The sequence below is a fragment of the Garra rufa genome, chromosome 18, assembly GCF_049309525.1.
Source record: "Garra rufa chromosome 18, GarRuf1.0, whole genome shotgun sequence".
NCBI lineage: Eukaryota > Metazoa > Chordata > Actinopteri > Cypriniformes > Cyprinidae > Garra > Garra rufa.
This window is the reverse complement of record NC_133378.1, coordinates 9278794-9298763: the sequence shown is the minus strand read 5'-3', so window position 1 is coordinate 9298763 and position 19970 is coordinate 9278794. Positions and strand designations below refer to the sequence as shown.

General features: G+C 33.7%; 1 protein-coding gene across 1 annotated transcript in view; it reads left to right on the top strand.

Moving 5' to 3' along the window:
* The first annotated feature begins 4189 nt into the window (after positions 1–4189).
* The window catches only part of pkp1a (plakophilin 1a), a 49084-nt gene continuing 33303 nt past the window's right edge, over positions 4190–19970 (top strand). The window contains exons 1-2 of the mRNA XM_073823321.1: positions 4190–4445; positions 8614–8729. Of these exons, the coding sequence (XP_073679422.1) occupies positions 4268–4445; positions 8614–8729 (294 nt within the window). The 5' untranslated portion in view covers positions 4190–4267. The remainder of the gene's footprint in view (positions 4446–8613; positions 8730–19970) is intronic.

Genomic DNA, 19970 nt, shown 5'->3' with positions numbered 1-19970 from the left:
CAGGCTTTTGTGTGCCTTATCTGGAGAAGTGGTGTCCTCCTTGGTCTGCGTCTGTGGAACCCAGCGGTGTGCAGTGTCTGTTGGACTGTCTGCCTTGAGATGTTGCCACCAGCAGAGCCCAGATTCATCAGGATGGCCTTGGTGGTGATCCTTGGATTCTTCTTTACCTCTCTCACTGTCCTCCTGACCAGCACAGGTGACACTTTTGGCTTCCGACTACGTCCTCTGAGATTTTTCACAGTGTGGAACGTCTTGTATTTTTTATAATACTTTGCACTGTAGCCACTGGAACTTCAAAACATTTAGATATGGTCTTATAGGCCTTTCCTGACTTGTGAGCAGCCACAATGCGCAGCCGCAGGTCCTCAGTGAGCTCCTTTGTCTTACCCATGACTGTCCACAAACCAACAGCAGAGAGCTTCTTTTTTTTCACCTGTTGAGTTGATTAAAACAGCTGTTCCCAATAAATCAGGGTAATTATGCATTAGAACAGCTTTGACTATTTGGAATGGTATAGAACTTTGGATTTTCCCATAGACTGTGACACTTTTACTTAAAAAAATGGCAAAACATAAATACTCAGGCACTGTTACGAAATGAAATTTGTTTGATGAATTCATTTCTGTAAATTGAACATTAATAGTTTCATTTCTGAGCTTTACTAGTCTGTAGCCTTTAAGCCGACATTTGTTTTCTGTGGTTACCAAGCTGATTGTTATTTTTAGCTTTCATTTTGTTCCAAAGAAATTGTAAACTGATTCCAGTGAAGATACAAACAGCAGCAACCACTTTTGCTAAAAAAAAAAAAAAGTGTTACCTCACCTTATCACTTACCTCTTGGACAGTCGACAACATTTTAAGTTTAATATAAGGTCACGAATCTATGCAAAATAATGCAAAACAAAATATTGTTATAGTTTTTAGTTATTTTAGCATTTCGGGAAGCATTGATATTTTATGCCAAGTCTAATACTACTATATCCGACTTCAATAGCAATTAATACAAGTAAAACTTGTGGCTTCTTGTATGTTTTTTTTTTAATCACAGTTAAGTAGTTTAGGAAACCATTACCATAACAATAATATTTCAATCAAAATAATTAACATCTTAACCGTTTTGTTACACAACAAAACATGAGAAAATAGTATTTCCAGGTGTGGTTGTAAAAGAAGGTCTAATTATAATATAGAGTTGCAACACGTCAGAGTGAGTCATGGACGGATATGCACTGTTATACACTCACACTGAAGTGTGTATACAGTTATATTGTGCCTTTCTGGTAAGTGGATGTGCATAGATGTTTTAGGATTGTGGGTGCCTGCAAGATTTGTCAGTGAAGTGTGATGCCAGAGACTGAGCAAGAAAAGATGTCCCATCATCCACACTGAACCATGTGAGCATTACACTATCCAATAACTGCATGTCACACTCTAATGAATATAACCAACGTGCTTCTATAAATAGACAGAAATATTTGAACCACAATTCTGGGACTCAGACAACTACCACACAAGGATGTAAGCAGACATTTATGCAACTCATGATATTACTGATATAATCAAGGGCATGTAAACTTTGTAACATTATAATCAATGTAATTTCAGGGTGGTTTTATTTTTTATTGTGCATGTATGTAATGCATGTGATGTGAGGCTTTAGTATGGGATATGGTGATGATAAGTGAGATGCAAGAAAAAAGTTTGCAAGGGAACACAAGTTATCTCTTTGGAACACAAAGCTTTGAGGGAGAATGCAAAGTTTCTCTTTGGGATGCAAGAGTTTTGCGAGGGAAAGCAAAGTGTTTCTTTGGAACACAAGACTTTTGCAGGGAACGCAAAGTATCACTTGGATGCAACACTTTTGCAAGAGAATGCAAGGTTTACTTTTGGGATGCACAATTTTTGCAAGGGGACTCAAAGTATCTCTTGAAAATAAGATTTTTGCGAGAAAATTAAAAGTATACTGTCAAGCCTGAAATGATTCAAAGCATCTCTTTTGGACGCAGTACTTTTGCTATAGGGAACGCAAAGTTTCTCTTTTGGAATAGAGTGGAAGTCTTTTGTGGGAGAATGCAAAGCATCTCTTTTGGATGCAAGACTTGCAAGGGAACTTGAACACAGCACTTTTGCGAGGGAACTCAAAGTATCTCGTGAAGGCAAGACTTTCAGCAAGGGAACGCAAAGTGTCTCTTTTGAATGCACGACTTTTGCGAGGGGTAGTATATTTAAAAAGTATATATAAAAGTATATTTAGCTTTTGCGAGGGAATGGAAAGTTGGTCTTTAGAACACAAGCCAGATAATGCAAAGCAACTTTTGCAAGGGAACGCAAAGCGTCTCATTTGGAGCGGGACAGTGTTGGGGAAAGTTACTTTTAAAAGTATGCATTACAATATTGAGTTACTCCCTAAAAAAGTAACTTATTACGCTACTTACTTTTTATGGACCTTCTACTTTTGCGTTACTAACATTTTTAATATATTAAAAGTTCTATTTTTGGCAAGTGTAAAAGCCTTTTTACACTAAAAGCCTCAGGCTTAGAGAAAAGTAAATTCACGTCTGTACAGTAAAATTTTTTTTTTAAACTATCCAGCAATAAAAAAAGGAAAACTAGAAAAAATATTAGAATATCTTGAGTAATTTGGGCTTATTAGTATGGATGAATTGGATCATCGAATGTCAGCAGCAAAGACATCGGTTAATAAAATGGGATAAAAAAAGGATATTTGTATTATTTAACATATTTAATTATTGCAGGTTTGCATTAATTGAATTTTACAGTTTTTATTAATTTTGAGGAATACTATATCTGCTTTTTTAGTGATTGAGATTACATTTATTCTAGAAGTAAAGTAACATCTTACTTACAATTTCGCTCAACATGGGGACAGGAGAGCTTTTAATCAATAAATGATGAGAAAAACTCGCGTTATTTATTTGAAAAAGTAACTCAAATATTTTCTTGTCAATTAAAAAGTAATGCCTTACTTTAGTTACTTGGAAAAAGTAATATTATTACATAACCTGCGTTACTTGTAATGTGTTACCCCCAACACTAGAACAGGAGAACACAATTTTTTACTTTTGTGAGAGAACTTTTGCGTTTTCATTCCAATTCAAATACAGTGCCTTGCAAAAGCATTCATACCCCTTCTTGTTTTTTACATTTGGTTTTGTTGCAGCATTATGTTAAACTGCTTTAAAATCACACATTTTACACTCCATACATCATAATAATGACAAAGCAAAAACCAGATGTGCAAATTTTGAAGCACCTTTACAGTCTCAAGTCTTTTTGGGTATGATGTGACAAGCTTTGCACATCTGCATTTGGCAATTATCTGCCATTCTTTGCCTCACCTTTTCACCTCTCAAGCTCTGTCAGCTTGGATGGGGGCTGCCAGACATTTTCTAGAGTCCTAGTTGTTCCAATCGTCTTCCATTATGGATAATTAAGGCTACATGCTTCTGTGAACCTTCAATGCAGCAGATTTTTTTTCTGAGCTCTTTCCTAGATCATTGCCTTAACGCAAGTCTGTCGCTGAGCTCTACAGGCAGTTATCTTGACCTCAGGACTTGGTTTTTGCTCTGATGTGCATTTTCAGCTGTTAGACCTTTTCTGAGAGGTGTGTGCCTTTCTAAATCATACTCCACTCGAAGTGTTGTAACATCTAGAAGCAATATGAATGCTCCTGAGATAAAATTCGAGTGTCCCAGAAAAGGGTATAATTTTTTTTTTTTTTTTTTTAATTTGCACAAATGTTAAAAACATATTTTTTGCTTTGCCATTATGGAGTAGGGAGTGTAGATTGATGTGGGAAAAAGGAAATTTAAAGTAGTTTAACATAAGGCAGCAACATAACAAAATGTGGTAAAAAACGAAGGGGTATGAATAATTTTGCAAGGCACATACAGGTTTTCCTCCACGTTTAAAACAAAAAGTTTGCTAAACAGTCAGAGAAATAAGTAATTATTTTCACTCTATAATCAATTTCAATCCGTTCTTTTCAATCACTGTGTTCCAAACAAAAACAAAATCCAATTTGAATTTTTAAAAACGCCAGGTAATTCCTAACAGGTTTAAAAAGTGAATGGATCTGTGATTGGTCTGCAGCGCCACACATCGAGTGGGCGTCATCTTAGGTGTGGCTCCTCACTAAAGTGCACACAAACTTTCACTCCATCTGCAGCCGCGCTGGAGTTTCGTGTTGTCGAAGGACAGCCTGTGGATTTAGCCAAAGGTGCAAGCAGAACCACTGAGAGCAGCGATGACTGCCGAACCGATTCGTTCGACTCTAGGCACCGTCTCGACGGACGACACCTCTCTGGTCCTGCCGTCCGACAAAAAACAGCACACGGGAAAGCAGCGCGTCCTGGAGCAGGTGAACACCGTGAAGAGAAGACAGTCGAAGATGGTCAAGAATGACTCCAGTTCGTCGCCAACAAGTAAGCGCGCTGTGTACATGCATTAGTTATAATGCCAAAAAAGGAGCATGGAATTAGTCTTACAACTAAACTGCGTGCATGTTTGGCAGTATCTGAAAACATTTTTTTCATTAGCAAGTTCAAGCAGGTCTTTGAGGCAAAGCTGCATTCATTTGTAATCAATATCTCAAACACAAGTGTTTTTGACAGGGGCGTGTCTCAAATCCTTGTGAACTAGAAGCCTACCTCAACTTCATTTTGCTGCATGCATTTTAAATACAGCACAGTGAAACATTTTAAATCTTACAATTAAGGCAGTCAGTACATTTCAGATCATAACTAATTACTGTAAGAATAATCATATCACCCATTGGGGGATATAGTTTGGTTGTGTTTTGAAATCATCATGACTTATTAATGTTTAATTTAGCTGCAAGCAAGTGTAATAACTTCCAGTCTGCTATGTGGCATTGTACATTTGAGTGTAGAATAATTATTAGTTTTCACTAAACAATTGGCACTCGACTAGTAATTATTTATTAGACATTGTTAATTGTTTATCCCTTGGGCATGCAGAACCATCTATCTCTGGTGAACTTTTAGTATGAGTGGTAAAACCACAAATACAGAAACGTCAGCAATAATGAATTTTCAACAAACGTAATTATTGATTTAAAAACAATGAAAAAAAAAAATTATTGTAAAAACGCATCAAAGCAAAAACTGCAGAATAAACTTTCCCTTGTGAAAAACAAGTACGCTTTAGCATTCTTATACTTAAATACACTACCGTTCAAAAGTTTGGGGTCAGTAAGATTTGTAATAGTCTTTAAAAGAAGTCTCTGCTCATCAAGGCTGCATTTATTTGATTAAAAATACAGGGGGGAAAAAACAGTAATATTGCAAAATGTATAAAATTGTTTTTTTATTTTAACATACTTTAAAATAGAATTTATTCCTGTGATGAAAAGCTGATTTTTTTTATCAAGTGTCTTAAGTGTCACATGATCCTTCAGAAATCATTCTAATATGCTGATTTATTATTAGAATGATCAATGTTGGTAATATCAACAGTTGTGCTGCCAAATATTTTTTGGAACCTGTGATTTATTTATTTTTTTCAGGATTTTTTCATGAATAACAAGTTTAAAAAGTACAGTGTTTATTCAAAATATATATATTTTTTATAACAATGTAGATGATTTATTATTAACTTTTAATAAACTTTTAATTATTAACTTCCATCCTTGGTGAGTAAAACTTTAATTTCTTAAAAAAAAAAAAAAAAAAGAAAAGAAACAATACAAATGTACTGACCCCAAACTTTTGAGCGGTAGTGTAAGTACGGAAATAGTGTACTTTTTAAAAGAATATACTTCAGAGTGAACTCAATGTAATGTTTCCAAACACTTAATTGCACCTTATTTATCGAGCAATTCAATGAAAATGTATTATAGATAAAATTAGAAAGCTTTTTAACACAAAAAAGCTTTATTTTGTTATTCCATATTTACCTTTGAAATGGTTACTGCTAAAAACATTTATGATCAACTTAAATAAACTTTAATGCCATGTCATTGAAAACGTTCATATATTTAAATATATTTGCAATGATGAAGTTGCATTTCGGTTGATTCTACATATATTTTTTATGGCATGACAAAAGATTAATAAAACATTTAAAAATGTACTCTACTCTTTTCACTTAAATACTTCTTGAGCATGCATCATTTAATTCAAATAAATCATACAACCTCTATTCTAAAAATGACTAAAAGTGCAACACCATTAACCAAGAACATACTGTAACTTCACATCATTTTTGTGAGCTTATGCTGCCCAAAATGCTGTCTAGGTAGACAAGCTTTAAAACACAGACATAGTATTACGATCCACCCAGTGTTTAGATGTGACGCGCTGTCTAGTTCAAAACTGTGCTGATTTGCATTCAGTTTAATTGCATTTAATGCCAGGAGAATAATATGTCTTGTTTAAAGATTGTATTTTATTGTATGTTATGTTTGGTAACATTATAATAACAGACTTATAATTCGTAACATATTGTGTGCAAATATACACTGCCGCTCAAAAGTTTGGGATCAGTAAGATTTGTAATGCTTTTTAAAGGTTTTCTCCTCATTAAGGCTGTGTTTATTTGATTCAAAATACAGAATAAAATTGTAATATATTGTGCAAATGTAAAATAGTGGTTTTCTATTTTAATATACTTTAAAATATAATTTATTCCTGTGATGCAAAGCAGAATTTTCAGCTTCATTACTTCAGTATTCAGTGTCACACGATGCTACAGAAATTATTCAAATATGCTGATTATTAAACAGCTTCATTTTTTATTTTTTTTAAGAATCATTTGATAAATAAAACGGTAAAAAGAACAGCATTTATTTCAAATAGAAAACACCTTGTTCAAAGTTTGGGGTCAGTAAATTGTCTCTCTTTGGAAGAAATGAATACTTCTATTCAGCAAGGATGTGCAAGACTTGTATTGTTAGAAAAGATTTCTAATTGGAATAAATGCTGTTCTTTTTGACTTTTTATTCTTTAAAGAATCCTGAAAAAGTATCTCAGTTTCCATAAAAATATGAACTGTTTCCAACATTGATAGTAAAAGTAATAAATCAGTACATTAGATTGGTTTCTGAAGGATCATGTGACACTAAAGTCTGAAAGTTCAGTTATTTTGAATTGCAATATTTCATATGACTTTTTTTCTGTATGTTGGTTCAAATAAATGCAAGTTTGATGAGAATAAGAGTTAAAAATCTTACTGATCCCAAATTTTGAGCGCCAGTGTATATGAAGTTTAAAAATGTTTAATTCTGTCTAAATGTGGGTTGCTGCCAAAAAGCATAAAAATGAAAATTTCGCCACCAGTTTTTTTTTTTTGGATGAAAGTGTATTAATATTTATGCCTGAAGTCGTGAGCGAATACATTTAGATACATTTGCAAGTGCAGATAGTGTATTAATATTTAAGAGGAAGTGTGTATTTTAATTGCTGTATGTTGTTTATATATGCAGTTTCTCAATGAACATATAGTCATAAAATTGCTTATATAATTTTACAAGAATTATAAAGTTATTTTAGTAGTAGTTCAAGAGTTTTAGAGTATATTGTGTCTCTCTTTTTTTGACACTAATAATGTTTGGTAATTGTATTAATGAAAGCTATTATAAAGCATTAGTGCATCATTTTTTTTTTTTTTTTTTTAGATCAAATTTAAAAATGAAAGTGCTGCATGTTTAATCGAAACCAAAATCTTGATATGGCTTAATGCGATTATTACATGCTTAATAAATGTCTAGTGTTTCAGTCTGTTTTAATGTTTAAAATGAATAAACTAGGACAGCTATAGATATTAGTATTTTTCAATTATTAAATTAAATGATTACAAAAAAATTTTTTTTCAAATGCTTGATTTGTTACAGTAATATTTATTATTTTATTAACATCTTGCAATAAGGTCTCATTAGTTAATGTTAGTTATTGTATTAACGAACACGAACAAACAATGAATAATACATTCATTACAGCATTTATTGATCTTTGTTAATGTTCGTTATTGAAAATACAGTTGTTCATTGTTAGTTCATGTTAGTTCACAGTGCATTCACTTTTGATTTTGAGAGGAGACACTGCAGACAAAAACGCTGTTTTTCATGCACCTGTCAAGTTTGAGATTTTGGGCTTTTTGGTTTTTCATAAAGTGTTTTTTTTTTTCTCAGACTAGTGGAAAGAAAACATCCAAAATACACTGTGTCTCTTTTATAGCACTTTATCTATTTGAGTCAATAGATTTAAATTACAATAAATATTTTTAAAGGTGTTTTCTCAAAATTTGTTTTTTCTACTACGCTGAGCCGTAAATCTCCACTTCAGCAGCACGTACACACACCAAACTTTACAGTTTTATTCCTGTCTATATCCTGAAGGTTTTTACAGAGGGATTTGTACATGTATGATTTGTTTGATTATATACAACACTTTTATTCCCTACAAACAAACAAAACCAAAAACTTTTGAAAATGCATTTTTGTTTAAATAAATGTTATTTCTGTGTAACTATGTGTGCTAGACATTCATTAATGATACTCTTTAATTATCTAGACTAGTCACTAGTGAATTAGTGCAATTATGTCATTTGCTAATTTGTTTGCATGTTTTGTAGCTCCGGCATCGGTGACAGAATACAGCGAGCCGAAATTCCAGTTCTCACCTGCAAAACTCAACGACACACTCTTCAAATTCAGCGGCTCCAACAAGACAACAAGCCACAGCAGAGTGGTAAAGTCTCACACACACTGTACTCTGCAGCATGATTTATATATATACAGTACTGCTTGACAGCACTGATTTATGATTGTTGCATGTTCAGAGTTCATTGTCACGGCAGACATGTGTTAGAAAGGTTGTGAACCTGCGTAGCCCTAGATATTTAAAAAAATATTTAGATATTCCGCAAAGAAATTGACTTTTTAAACTAGAATGATTTTTCTCAGATGGACAAATTTCATATTTGATTAGGTGTTGGCAGTTTTTATTGAATTTGATATTCTTTTCTTCCAAGGAACACATTTAGGAGCACAATTAAAATTAGGGATGCACCGAATGTTCAGCAACCGAAAATATTCTGACGAAAATAGCATAAATAAGCAAAAAGGCAGAATAAATTATACCGAACAATGACGTGACCTGATCAAATAGAGGCACGCATTAATGCAGCAAACATGTCGGCAGTGTGGAAGCATTTAAAACTGTCCAAGAAAGTCTGTATGATGACTGAAATCGTGAAATCGCCTTAAATCATTAGCAGGCCCGGCTCCAGATATGAGCTGCAGGGTGGGCCGAGGGATATTCAAGGTGGGCCAGGGTTATGATTGGGGGGGGGGGGGGATTTGTAGGTGTACTACAAGTGGTCATACATAACTACATACATTATTTTAATAGAGAGATAAAAGCACATTTTAGTTCAAAAAGCACATGGTGTCTCAAAATAGCAAAATTTAGTACACTATAGATGTTCCTAAAATTATCCTAAGAAGTACTAAATAATTTTTAGTATATTAAGTATAAAATTAGTGTTTGAAAACAAAGTAAGTATTATTTAAGTGCATTATGGAAGTGCACATTTTTTTTCCATTACTGAAAAATCAGATAATAGCTGCCTGCGAGCGGTTTTTATAGGCCTAGACCACGCCCTTTTAGGCGGGAAGCGACGCAAAGGGCGCGAAATGCCCCCATTGGATCTGGCGTCGCGCCAGGCCTCGCTCTATAGGCTGCTGCAGTTGCCGCAGAGCAGCCAATAGGCGCGCAAGCTGTTTCGCCTATGTCTGTATGCTGCTGCAACGCACTTTACATTTTTTCTAAATTAAGGATAATTTTTGGCTTCAATATCTCGCAGAAAAGGATTTTCCCCTAGCGTAAGATACTTACGCAGTACGAGAGACCTCTCGTAAGAGAACCAAAAATAGCGTACTGACCATATCCCAAATATCAAAAATTTCCACTGGGGGAAATGAACCCATGGCAACAGTTTAAAAGTAGACCAATTCCGTAGGGAAAAAACGCGGACTTGGCAACCCTGCATCCAACACGAGCTGCTGAAGTTAATGTCATTGCACACGAGAAGGAAATTTTCGCACGTTAAAACAAAAAAAAAAACGAACTCAGGTTACGTTAATCGAGTTTACACACTGCCTCTGAAACTTTCGTCCGTCATAAAAAAAAAAATTCTGATCAGGTTCTATTTTCTGCATTTTGCATCCATAATAAGCATTTTCATAGGAAAGGATGACTAAAAAAAGACCATGCTGGAGGATTTGCTGCTCAATCTTGTGCTCACTGACAAATATCTATTATAAGATGCGCTACTCCCTTTACACAGAGTGCGCGTTATCGCAAAATCGAAAGTAAAAGTAAACAGCGCAAGCACTCATTTAAAAGCGATTTCAGTCGGCGCCAATAGCCGTGTGGTTAGCGCGCCGACATATAGCGCTGTTGCGCTACGGGCGTCCCGTGTTCGAATCCCGACTCGAGGACCTTTCCCGTTCCCGCCCCCTATCTCTCACCCACTTCGCTTCCTGTCCTATCTGATCTGTCCTATCATAATAAAGGCAAAAAGGCCAAAAAATAAATCTAAAAAAAAAAAAAAAAAAAAAAAGCGATTTCAATATCCTGCATATTGAAAGTGCGAAAATTATATACAATATTAGAATGTTCGCGGGTGCGGGCGGTAAGAAAAAAATATGGAGCTCAACTGAATATCGTACCAATTTTGTGATTGGCTATGTAGTGTGGGCCTCGGGTGGGCCAGGCTTCTGATTGGGTGGGCCAGGCCCACCCTGGCCCCCCCGTGGAGCCGGGCCTGATCATTAGTAAATTAAAAAACTACAGAATGTTATGTTGTCTAATGCAAACATAAATTGAATGTATTCTGGCAGCTCTGCATGTTCAAAGTCCAAAGCATGAGGGAAATCTGAGCTGATACAGCATAAGAGAATCATTCATAAATCTGCTGCTGTCAGCAAAAAGTAGTACTCCTTCTTGTGGGTTTCCGCCAAAATAAAAGTCAACATACATAAATGTTAGTATTGTAATTTTACTGTTGTTCTGTAAAATAAAATAAAAAGTAAGACAAAAATAATGATAACAATCATTACAACAGCTCTATTAATACATTTATCATAACATTCTCCTTTGCTCAGCACGCTGCATTAATTTGTACATTAAAAACACATGCCTGATCCAAGAAGGGGGTCTTAAAAATGGCCAAAGGATATTATTTTACTAACTTATTCATTTTAAGTTAAATTGTGCTTTGTTGGTAGGCTATAATGTCTACTAGAATGTAGGGCTGTCGCGGTTAAGGAATTTCCCTTGCGGTAATTTTGAGTGGCTCAGTAGCGCGGTATGCGGTATTACCGCCATATAATTGTGTGTAGGCTGTTACAATGTAAGGTCATATTCAGAAATCAATAAACCGAAACCAAATCGCGTTGATATATGAAGTGAAGTAAACAGTACTTACATAGAAACCTAGCCAGAAAGAAATGCAAATTTTGAAGAAAAAATGTCAGACATACTTAGAGGCTTTGCATCTGAAATCTTCGTGTATATAACAGTTAGCGCGCACCCTCGAGTCTGACTGGATGAGAGACTTTCTGTCAGTATTTCACCTGCGTGTTTTAGGCGAGCTGTCAGTCAGTGCAGTTTCATTGATACGCCACAAGATGGAGGCAAGAGACTATCTTGTCTTTAATCCGTTCATTCAACTATACGTTCAAAAACGCTTATTTATTCAAAGAGAGACGTAATGAAACACGATGTTAAAATCATTTCAACTTTAATCGCCACTTTTAAAGGCTCAGCTGACCAGCAGAGCATCGATGTTAAGACAGAGATTTCACTTTCCTTGGACATGACAAGCTAGTTTCACATACACACCAGACTCGATCTGAAAGACAGACGCAGGTAATCGCACAAGCTCAGTCGATCTCTCTCTCATTCGCTGTCTGTTTAGGCATGTTAAGTGCATAATATCTACTGAGCCTCATAATAAACACATTATGTTATCATTACTAACTTATTACTAATTTAATATTCAGCACACAGGCATTAAGTGAGAAGGGCAAATCCTTAGGAAAAAAGAAAACAGGCCAATATCGCGGTTGCTGCGGTTGTTGCATTCCTCTGCGGTTATGCACGTCAATAGCGCGGTATTGCGATATTGCGGTTATCGCGACAGCCCTACTAGAATGTTAAAAATGCTCAGTGTTTTTACAGATAAAAAACATAATTTCCTTACGACTGAACATCTTGCATGACAAGGGGGTGAATACATTATCTTTAAATTTTTGTTCTGCAAGTGAACTACTCTTTTAAGTACATATGTTTAATTTGTTGTTTTGTAGATTTTTTATTTATTTTTTTGAAAAGCAAGATAAAACTGTAAAAATCACATTTTGGCTACTTAATTTATGCAATGGTGAAAAAAATTGGCAAAATACATGGCTTCAGCTTCGGCCAAGAATTTTAATTTCGGTGCAACCCTATTAAAAGTCTTTCATTGAAAATGTATCAGTTAAAGTGTTTTTCTTTTTTTTTTTTCTTTTTTAAAAAGGGATACAAGGAGACATTTGCAAGCAAAGGTATTTAATTTATTAATATACAACATGTACACTAAGACTTTAAACGGTCCTGCTTCAGACTTCATATTTAGTTTTTGAAGTTCAAAATTCTTATTTTTATATCCCTAAATTTAAGACCTTTAATTATTAAGACTTAATAATTAAATTTAAAATATCAAAAATTTCATAAAACTAATTTACACACATGCTCCTAAATACATTTTACAATTTGTTTGCACACATTTTTAGTCACAAATACTAATTAAATGCTTACATAATCAAGCATTTATTAATACATATAAAATATTGTACATTATTAGCTTTGCATTTGTTTAAATTAATAATACGTTATAATATAATTAATAAAATGTAAGCACTTACAAATTGCCAAATTGCTTGTAGTCAATGCTGAGTGGTTCTCACAAAATCTGGTACATATCTAGGTTACGTTTACATTTAATGTCTACACTGAGAAAAAAAAAAAAAAAACCTTAGATTTTTTTTGTCTTGTTTCCAGCCAAAATATCAAAAAATTCTTAAGTCAAGGAATAAAAATGGTCTTGTTTTCAGAAAAAATAGTCAAAATAAAGTGCATTTTTGCTTGAAACAAGCAAAATAATCTGCCAATGGTGTAAGAACAATAATCTTGTTTTCTTTTATAAAATAAGATTTTTTTTGCTTAATCCACTCACTTCATTTTGATTTTTTTCTTAAAACAAGAACATATTTTTTACTCATCTAGAAAATCCTTGATTTAAGATTTTTTAGATATTTTGTCTGGAAACAAGACAAAAAAATCTAGGTAAGAAAAGCATTTTTTGCATTAGTCACTCTCTCTCTTGCTCTCTCTCTTACACACAAACACACACACACACACACACACACACACACACACACACACACACCATTCAGTAAAGATAATAAGATTTTCGCATTACAGTAATGATTATTTGTTTAACTGGGTGCTTATTTGTCACGTATAACTAGTAAATTGTATTAATAGACTTTATCATATTTTATTCAGGGAAATATAATGTATATTTTTGGTTTTCCTTTGAGTGTATACTACGACCTGATCATGGCTGTGATATTCAGCCTTTAGAATTGTACTTCATTTTCAGTAGATACTTAAAGGAGCACTCCACATTTTTTGGAAATAGGCTCATTCTCCAACTCCCCCCGAGTTAATAAGTTGAGTTTTACCGTTTTGAAATCCATTCAGCCGTTCTCTCGTTCTGGCGATGTCACTTTTAGCATAGCTTAGCATAGATCATTGAATCCTATTAGACCAATAGCATCGCGTTCAAAAATGACCAACGAGTTTCGATATTTGTCCTATTTAAAACTTGACTCTTCTGTAGTTATATCGTGTACTAATACCGGTGGAAAATGTAAAGATGCGATTTTCTAGGCCGATAAGATTAGGAACTACACTTCCATTCCGGCGTAAATGTCAGGTTCATCCTAAAATAAGTCCCCAGTTAGGTAACTGCCAATGTGACCGGCTTTTTGAAATTGTGACCAAACTTCAGGAGAATGAGCCTATTTCCAAAAAAGCCTCAGCATTTGTGCATTAGTACACTCTAAACTCAGCAGACTCCTGTATTGTGGTTTGAGAAAGTATATTAAGCTGATGGCTGTTGTGTAGAAGGCGGCTGGTGGAACAGTTTTATGTGTATATTCTTAAACCAGGTGTATTTTGTTTATGCAAAAACATTACAGCGTAAAACAGCACCTATGAAAGTGCTCTGTCTCTCTGAGTCTGGTATTGGTTCTGTAGACATTGCCCAAGGAAAGGAGGAGGTTACTTTGGTTTATTACGCTCCATTGAATGGCAGCTTTTAAATAGATACGATGATAAAGACATGAAATAATTTATATTGCAAGATACTAGATACTAGGTCTTCTACAGGTCCATTTATTATGAGATTACAGGATTTTGTAGTTTACCTTTGATCAGACAAGCTTTTGTTTCTTTCCAGATAAAATCAGCAGGAATGTTGTCAGGTTTTATAAATACATTTGTGACCCTGGACCACAAAACCAGTCTTAAGTCGCTGGGGTATATTTGTAGCAATAGCCAAAAATACATTGTATGGGTCAAAATTATTGATTTTTCTTTTATGTCAAAAATCATTAGGAAATTAAGTAAAGATCATGTTCCATGAAGATTTTTTGTAAAATTCCTACTGTAAACCTATCAAAATGTAATTTTTGATTAGTAATATGCATTGTTAAGAACTTAATTTGGACAACTTTAAAGGTGTTTTTCTCAGTATTTTGATTTTTTGCACCCTTAGATTTCAGATATTCAAATAGATGTATCTCAGCCAAATATTGTCCTATCCTAACAAACCATACATCAATAGAAAGAACTTTCATATGATGTATATATCTCAGTTTTGTAAAATTTAACCTTATGACTGGTTTGGTGGTCCAGGGTCACATTTGTATAAGGATAAGAAGGGTTTTGTTTCAAAGCATTACAGTGTAATTGTTTTGAAATGGTTTTGTGCATTCATGATAAGTTTCTCATTACTTCTTAGGGTAAACTTTCTTTGACATAGAAAACATGGCTGTATATACTGTATACTATAATATTCATGTCAATCAGAATTAGGCCATATTCCAATTACATACTGTATACATCATATAAAATTCACTGCAAAAATGCTTACTTAGATTTTTTTGTCTTATTTCCAGCCAAAATATCTAAAAAGTCTTAAATCAAAGATTTTCTAGACAAGTAAAAACTGTCTTGTTTTAAGAAAAAAAGTAAAAATTAAGTGTCAAATAGGGTAAGAAAAATAATCTTGTTTTCTGTTTGAAATAATATTTTTTTTTTTTTACTTACGCCATTGGCAGATTATTTTGCTTGTTCTAAGCAAAAACCCACTTCATTTTGACTTTTTCTCAAAACATGACAATAATTTTTACTTCTTGATTTTCCTTCTGATTTAAGAATTTTTAGATGTTTTGGCTGGAAACGAGACAAAAAAAATTCTAAGTAAGAAAGCATTTTTTATAGTGTTATTATGTTTATTTCAAATGGATTGTCAGGGGCACAGATTAACCTACCTTTTTAAACATATATTATAAAACGTTATAAATTGTAAAAATTGTAAAATATTGTTTTAGTTTTATGAAATGGCAAAAAGCTAGAAGCATTAAATTAAATGGCCAAAAGTTTTATTATAAAAGATTCTATTGTATTCTATATTATTTGTCTTGCATATTTTGAGATATTTTAAAATGCATAAAATAAATGTATATAATATTTTTACACGTAACATTGCGTAAGATTTCATAATAACTCAAATATATTGTATACGAGGAGAACAGTGGTAGCAAACAAAACACTGATTTAATAAACGTAAGCAAAACAAAAGACAAGGAGTAAACAAACACGTTGAAACTTTACAAGACAAACCGAGGCGCAGAACAGCACATAGAAACGTTAACACCGGACGAGGGGAGTGAGGAACTGAATACATTTAAACACAGAAAATGGGGCTGGTTACAAACAAGATAACAAGGATAACCAGGGGGAAATACAAATATGGGCAAGAATAAACCAACTGAAAATGAACCAAAAGGGGGACACAAGGACTAAACCAAAATGACTAGAAACAGAAGGGGAGAAAACACTGGGAGAACTGAACAGAGACATGATCCTGACTATTATATTATATTACATTACATTTATATTATATTATATTATATTATATTATTATATATTATTTTGCCTTGAATGTTTTGGGATTTCTAAAATGCATAAAATAAATGCATATAATATTTTACACTTTTTTTTTTTTTGCTTATTTTTTAGGAATTTGCATTTACGATTGCAGAATTACCAAAAATCATAATTAACTGTTAAATAGTTTACTAGTTCACAAAAAAGGTAAAAATGTACCATTAAAGATATAGATGAGTTTGCTTTTCTTACTTGGATTTTTTGTTTTGTTTTCAGCCAAAATATCTAAAAACTCTTAAATCAAAAATTGTCTTGTTTAAAAAACAAAAAAAACAAAAACAAAAAACATCAAATTTAAGTTAGTTTTTGCATTAAACAAGCCAAATAAACTGCCAATGGGGTAAGCAAAATAGTCTACTTTTTAAGCAAAAAACTAGATTATTTTGCTTACCCCACTGGCAGATTATTTTGCTTGTTTCAGGCAAAAAATTCCCTTAATTTTAATCTCTTTTTTTCTAAAAACAAGACAATAATTTTTACTTGTCTAGAAAATCCAAAAATATTTTGGATATTTTGTCTGGAAGGAAGACAAAAAAATCTAAGTAAGAAAAGCTTTTTTTGCAATGTGTTCATCAGAACAGATTTGAAGAAATGTAGCATTACATTTTGTTCACCGATGGATCCTCTGCAGTGAATGGGTGCCGTCAGAATGAGAGTCCAAACAGCTGATTAAAAACATCACAAAAATCCACAAGTAATCCTCACCACTCCAGTCCATCAGTTAACGTCCTGTGAAGTAAAAAGCTGCATGTTTGTGAGAAACAAAACAATAATTAAGATGGTTTCCTATCCTCTCTATAATAGTGTTTTCTTTTTCAAAGTTGTCTTATTTAAATCAGAAGAGAAATATGCACAGATCAAGGGCTGTTTACAAACCTAACCAGTTCTAAACACTGAAGTGAAGACTTAAAATTAGGATGTCTTAATGATTGATTTGTTTTTAGCTTTTTACAAGATGTTAATTGATGGACTGAAGTGGTGTGGATTATTGTAATGTTTTTATCAGCTGTTTGGACTCTCACCACAGAGGATCTATTGGTGTGCAAGTGAAGTAATGCTACATTTCTCTAAATCTGTTCCCATGAACAAATAAACTCATCTACATCTTGGATGGCCTGAGGGACAAATCCTGTTCATCTAAACAAGGTCATTGTGACTTTATTATGCCCTGATTGTGTCATCTAGATCACCTCAGGAAGATGATATAGCAGTTTTTTTTTTTTTTTTAATCTCACAGTTCCAGGGTATTGCTGCCTATAGTGGTATTGTAAATCAGCATATCATAAATTTGAGGGTTAAAGTTAATGATTTACAGTAAAGCTTTTCATTAGGAGACTGGTGTTAATGGCTAGTTGTCAGAGAAACACACCCCATAAGTATATGAAAGGGATATGATAGATCTGTGAATGGTCATATGACCAGTAAATCATTGATTTTATATGACTTAAATCAAAGTGAACCGGCTGATTCCAGGGAAGGAGTTCAGGTAGTACTATAAAGGTCAAATAAATTGGGGTAATGCCATTCAGATTTTTCATTACAAGTAAATGGCATCAGGATTATTATAGTTATAAAAATAAAACCGTAAAACAAATTTTGTGACTTGAAACAAAACGTTACATAAGCATATTTTATTTCAGCTTGTTCCCAAGGCAGCATTTTTCATTTTCAACTTGATGTACCTACATATTAAAGGCTGCAGTCCTTAACTTTTTTGGTTAAAAATTATGCAAAATTAATTTTTGAGAAAGTACATAACCAGCCAGTGTTCAAAACTATCACCTTACTTTAACCCGAGACACAATGATAAGCTTATAATAATGATTTTTTTTTAAGGCTGGAACACTGCAGGTGAATTGGGTAAAACAAAAATTAACTAATAGTTATCATCTTACATTACCCACTTAATTGATTACATTGATAATTGCAAACATTTTTTGTATTACAGGTTTTCTAAAATTATAGGTTTAAATATGCAAATGAGGCATTATTTAATGAAATGTGCATTCATTTGCAGACATTTCTACTACGGAAAACTAAACACTGGATGAAGTCAGTTTCAAAATTCTTGTTTAATTTTTTTTTGACATATTAGAGTCAAATGTTTTTACACTGGGGAATTTTGAGTATCTCATTTTATGACTGCATAATTCAAATAAAAAATCTGAAGACAATATATTTTTATCATTTTTGGTAGACCTGTACGATTAATCGTTTGTAAAACCGAAATCGCGATTTGAAAGGGTGCGATTTTCAAATCGCAAGAGGTGCGATTATTTCGATTGATTATCAAATATGGTAACAAGCAAATAAGTGGTTTTTGACAGGTCGCTTCAAGTGCATATTACGTCTTCATGCTTGTATTACGTTTGATGCAGAGTTTAACCAATAGGGGGCATTTTAACACTGCATGTAGAGACATGCACGGGACGTATTTTTCAGTCCCGCTCCCACAGAAATATGTCATCTCGTTCCGCTCCTGCCCGCAAAATTCATGTTTTGTCCCGCTCCTGCCCGCAAAAGTCCGCATAAAAGTAACCTATATAGATTTTTTTCAGTACATCAATTGAATTTAGATTAAACAATTCTTTAACATCTCGTACGTTTCACAAGACCCCAGTATAAACGTTCCCAATAAAATATTTGTTATATAGGCTAAGCATCAACATTCACAAACCACTGTTATTCTTAACAGAAAAGCAACCATGATCTACTGTGTGCATCCATAGCAGAATGCAAGCAGACACAGCTCCTTTAAAGCTGACATCTCAGTTCATAGGCGATCTCATAATCAGTGTTGGGTACCTTTAAAAAAGTAATTAGTTATAGTTACTAGTTACCTTTCACAAATAGTAACTAGTTACATCACTATAAAAGTAACTAATTATCAGGAAAAGTAACTATTGCGTTACTTTAAAAAAAAAAAAAAAATGTGTGAACACCCGCACTACTCTGCCTCTGATTGGCAAACAATAGAAATTTACTCAGTCTAAGCCAATCATCGCGTTTTCAGTTACACCACGTTTACAGACACACCAATCATAATCACGGTTTTATGTCCCGCCCCGAACACACACACCCCCAGAGAAAGAGAGGTCCTATGGCTGAGAGAGACGCTGCTCGCATGAAAACCGCTTCAGTGTTCTCAGTTATAGTTGCGGCAGCATTTTATTGTCTGTAACAGGGAAACAGTAATTAGTTTGATTACTCGTTACTGAAAAAGGTATCACCGTTAGTAACACCGTTTATTTATAACACCGTTATTCCCATCACTGCTCATAATGCTCTAACACAATGAATATTATGCACAATGAATCTTTCACAATGTCTACACTTCGTGTGTTTTAATTCGCGAGCATGCAATATTCAGCACTGTGCAAGAATGTTTTAGCAGTGAGTGGATTCTAACTTAAACACCTCTGATGACTGCCTATCCTTGTGCTTACTAATCATAGTTGTAAGTTATATACTAGCTGTTCTTGCTGCTTTTGTGCAATAGATGAATAACAATGTTTTTTTTTTTTTTTTTAGATATTTTATGTTTAGATATTTCTATTTTGCGGGAATCCCGCAAATCATTATATTTTCCCGCATCTCGCACTCGCCCATCAAGTTTTGTCCCGCGCCGCATTCGGTTGCGTT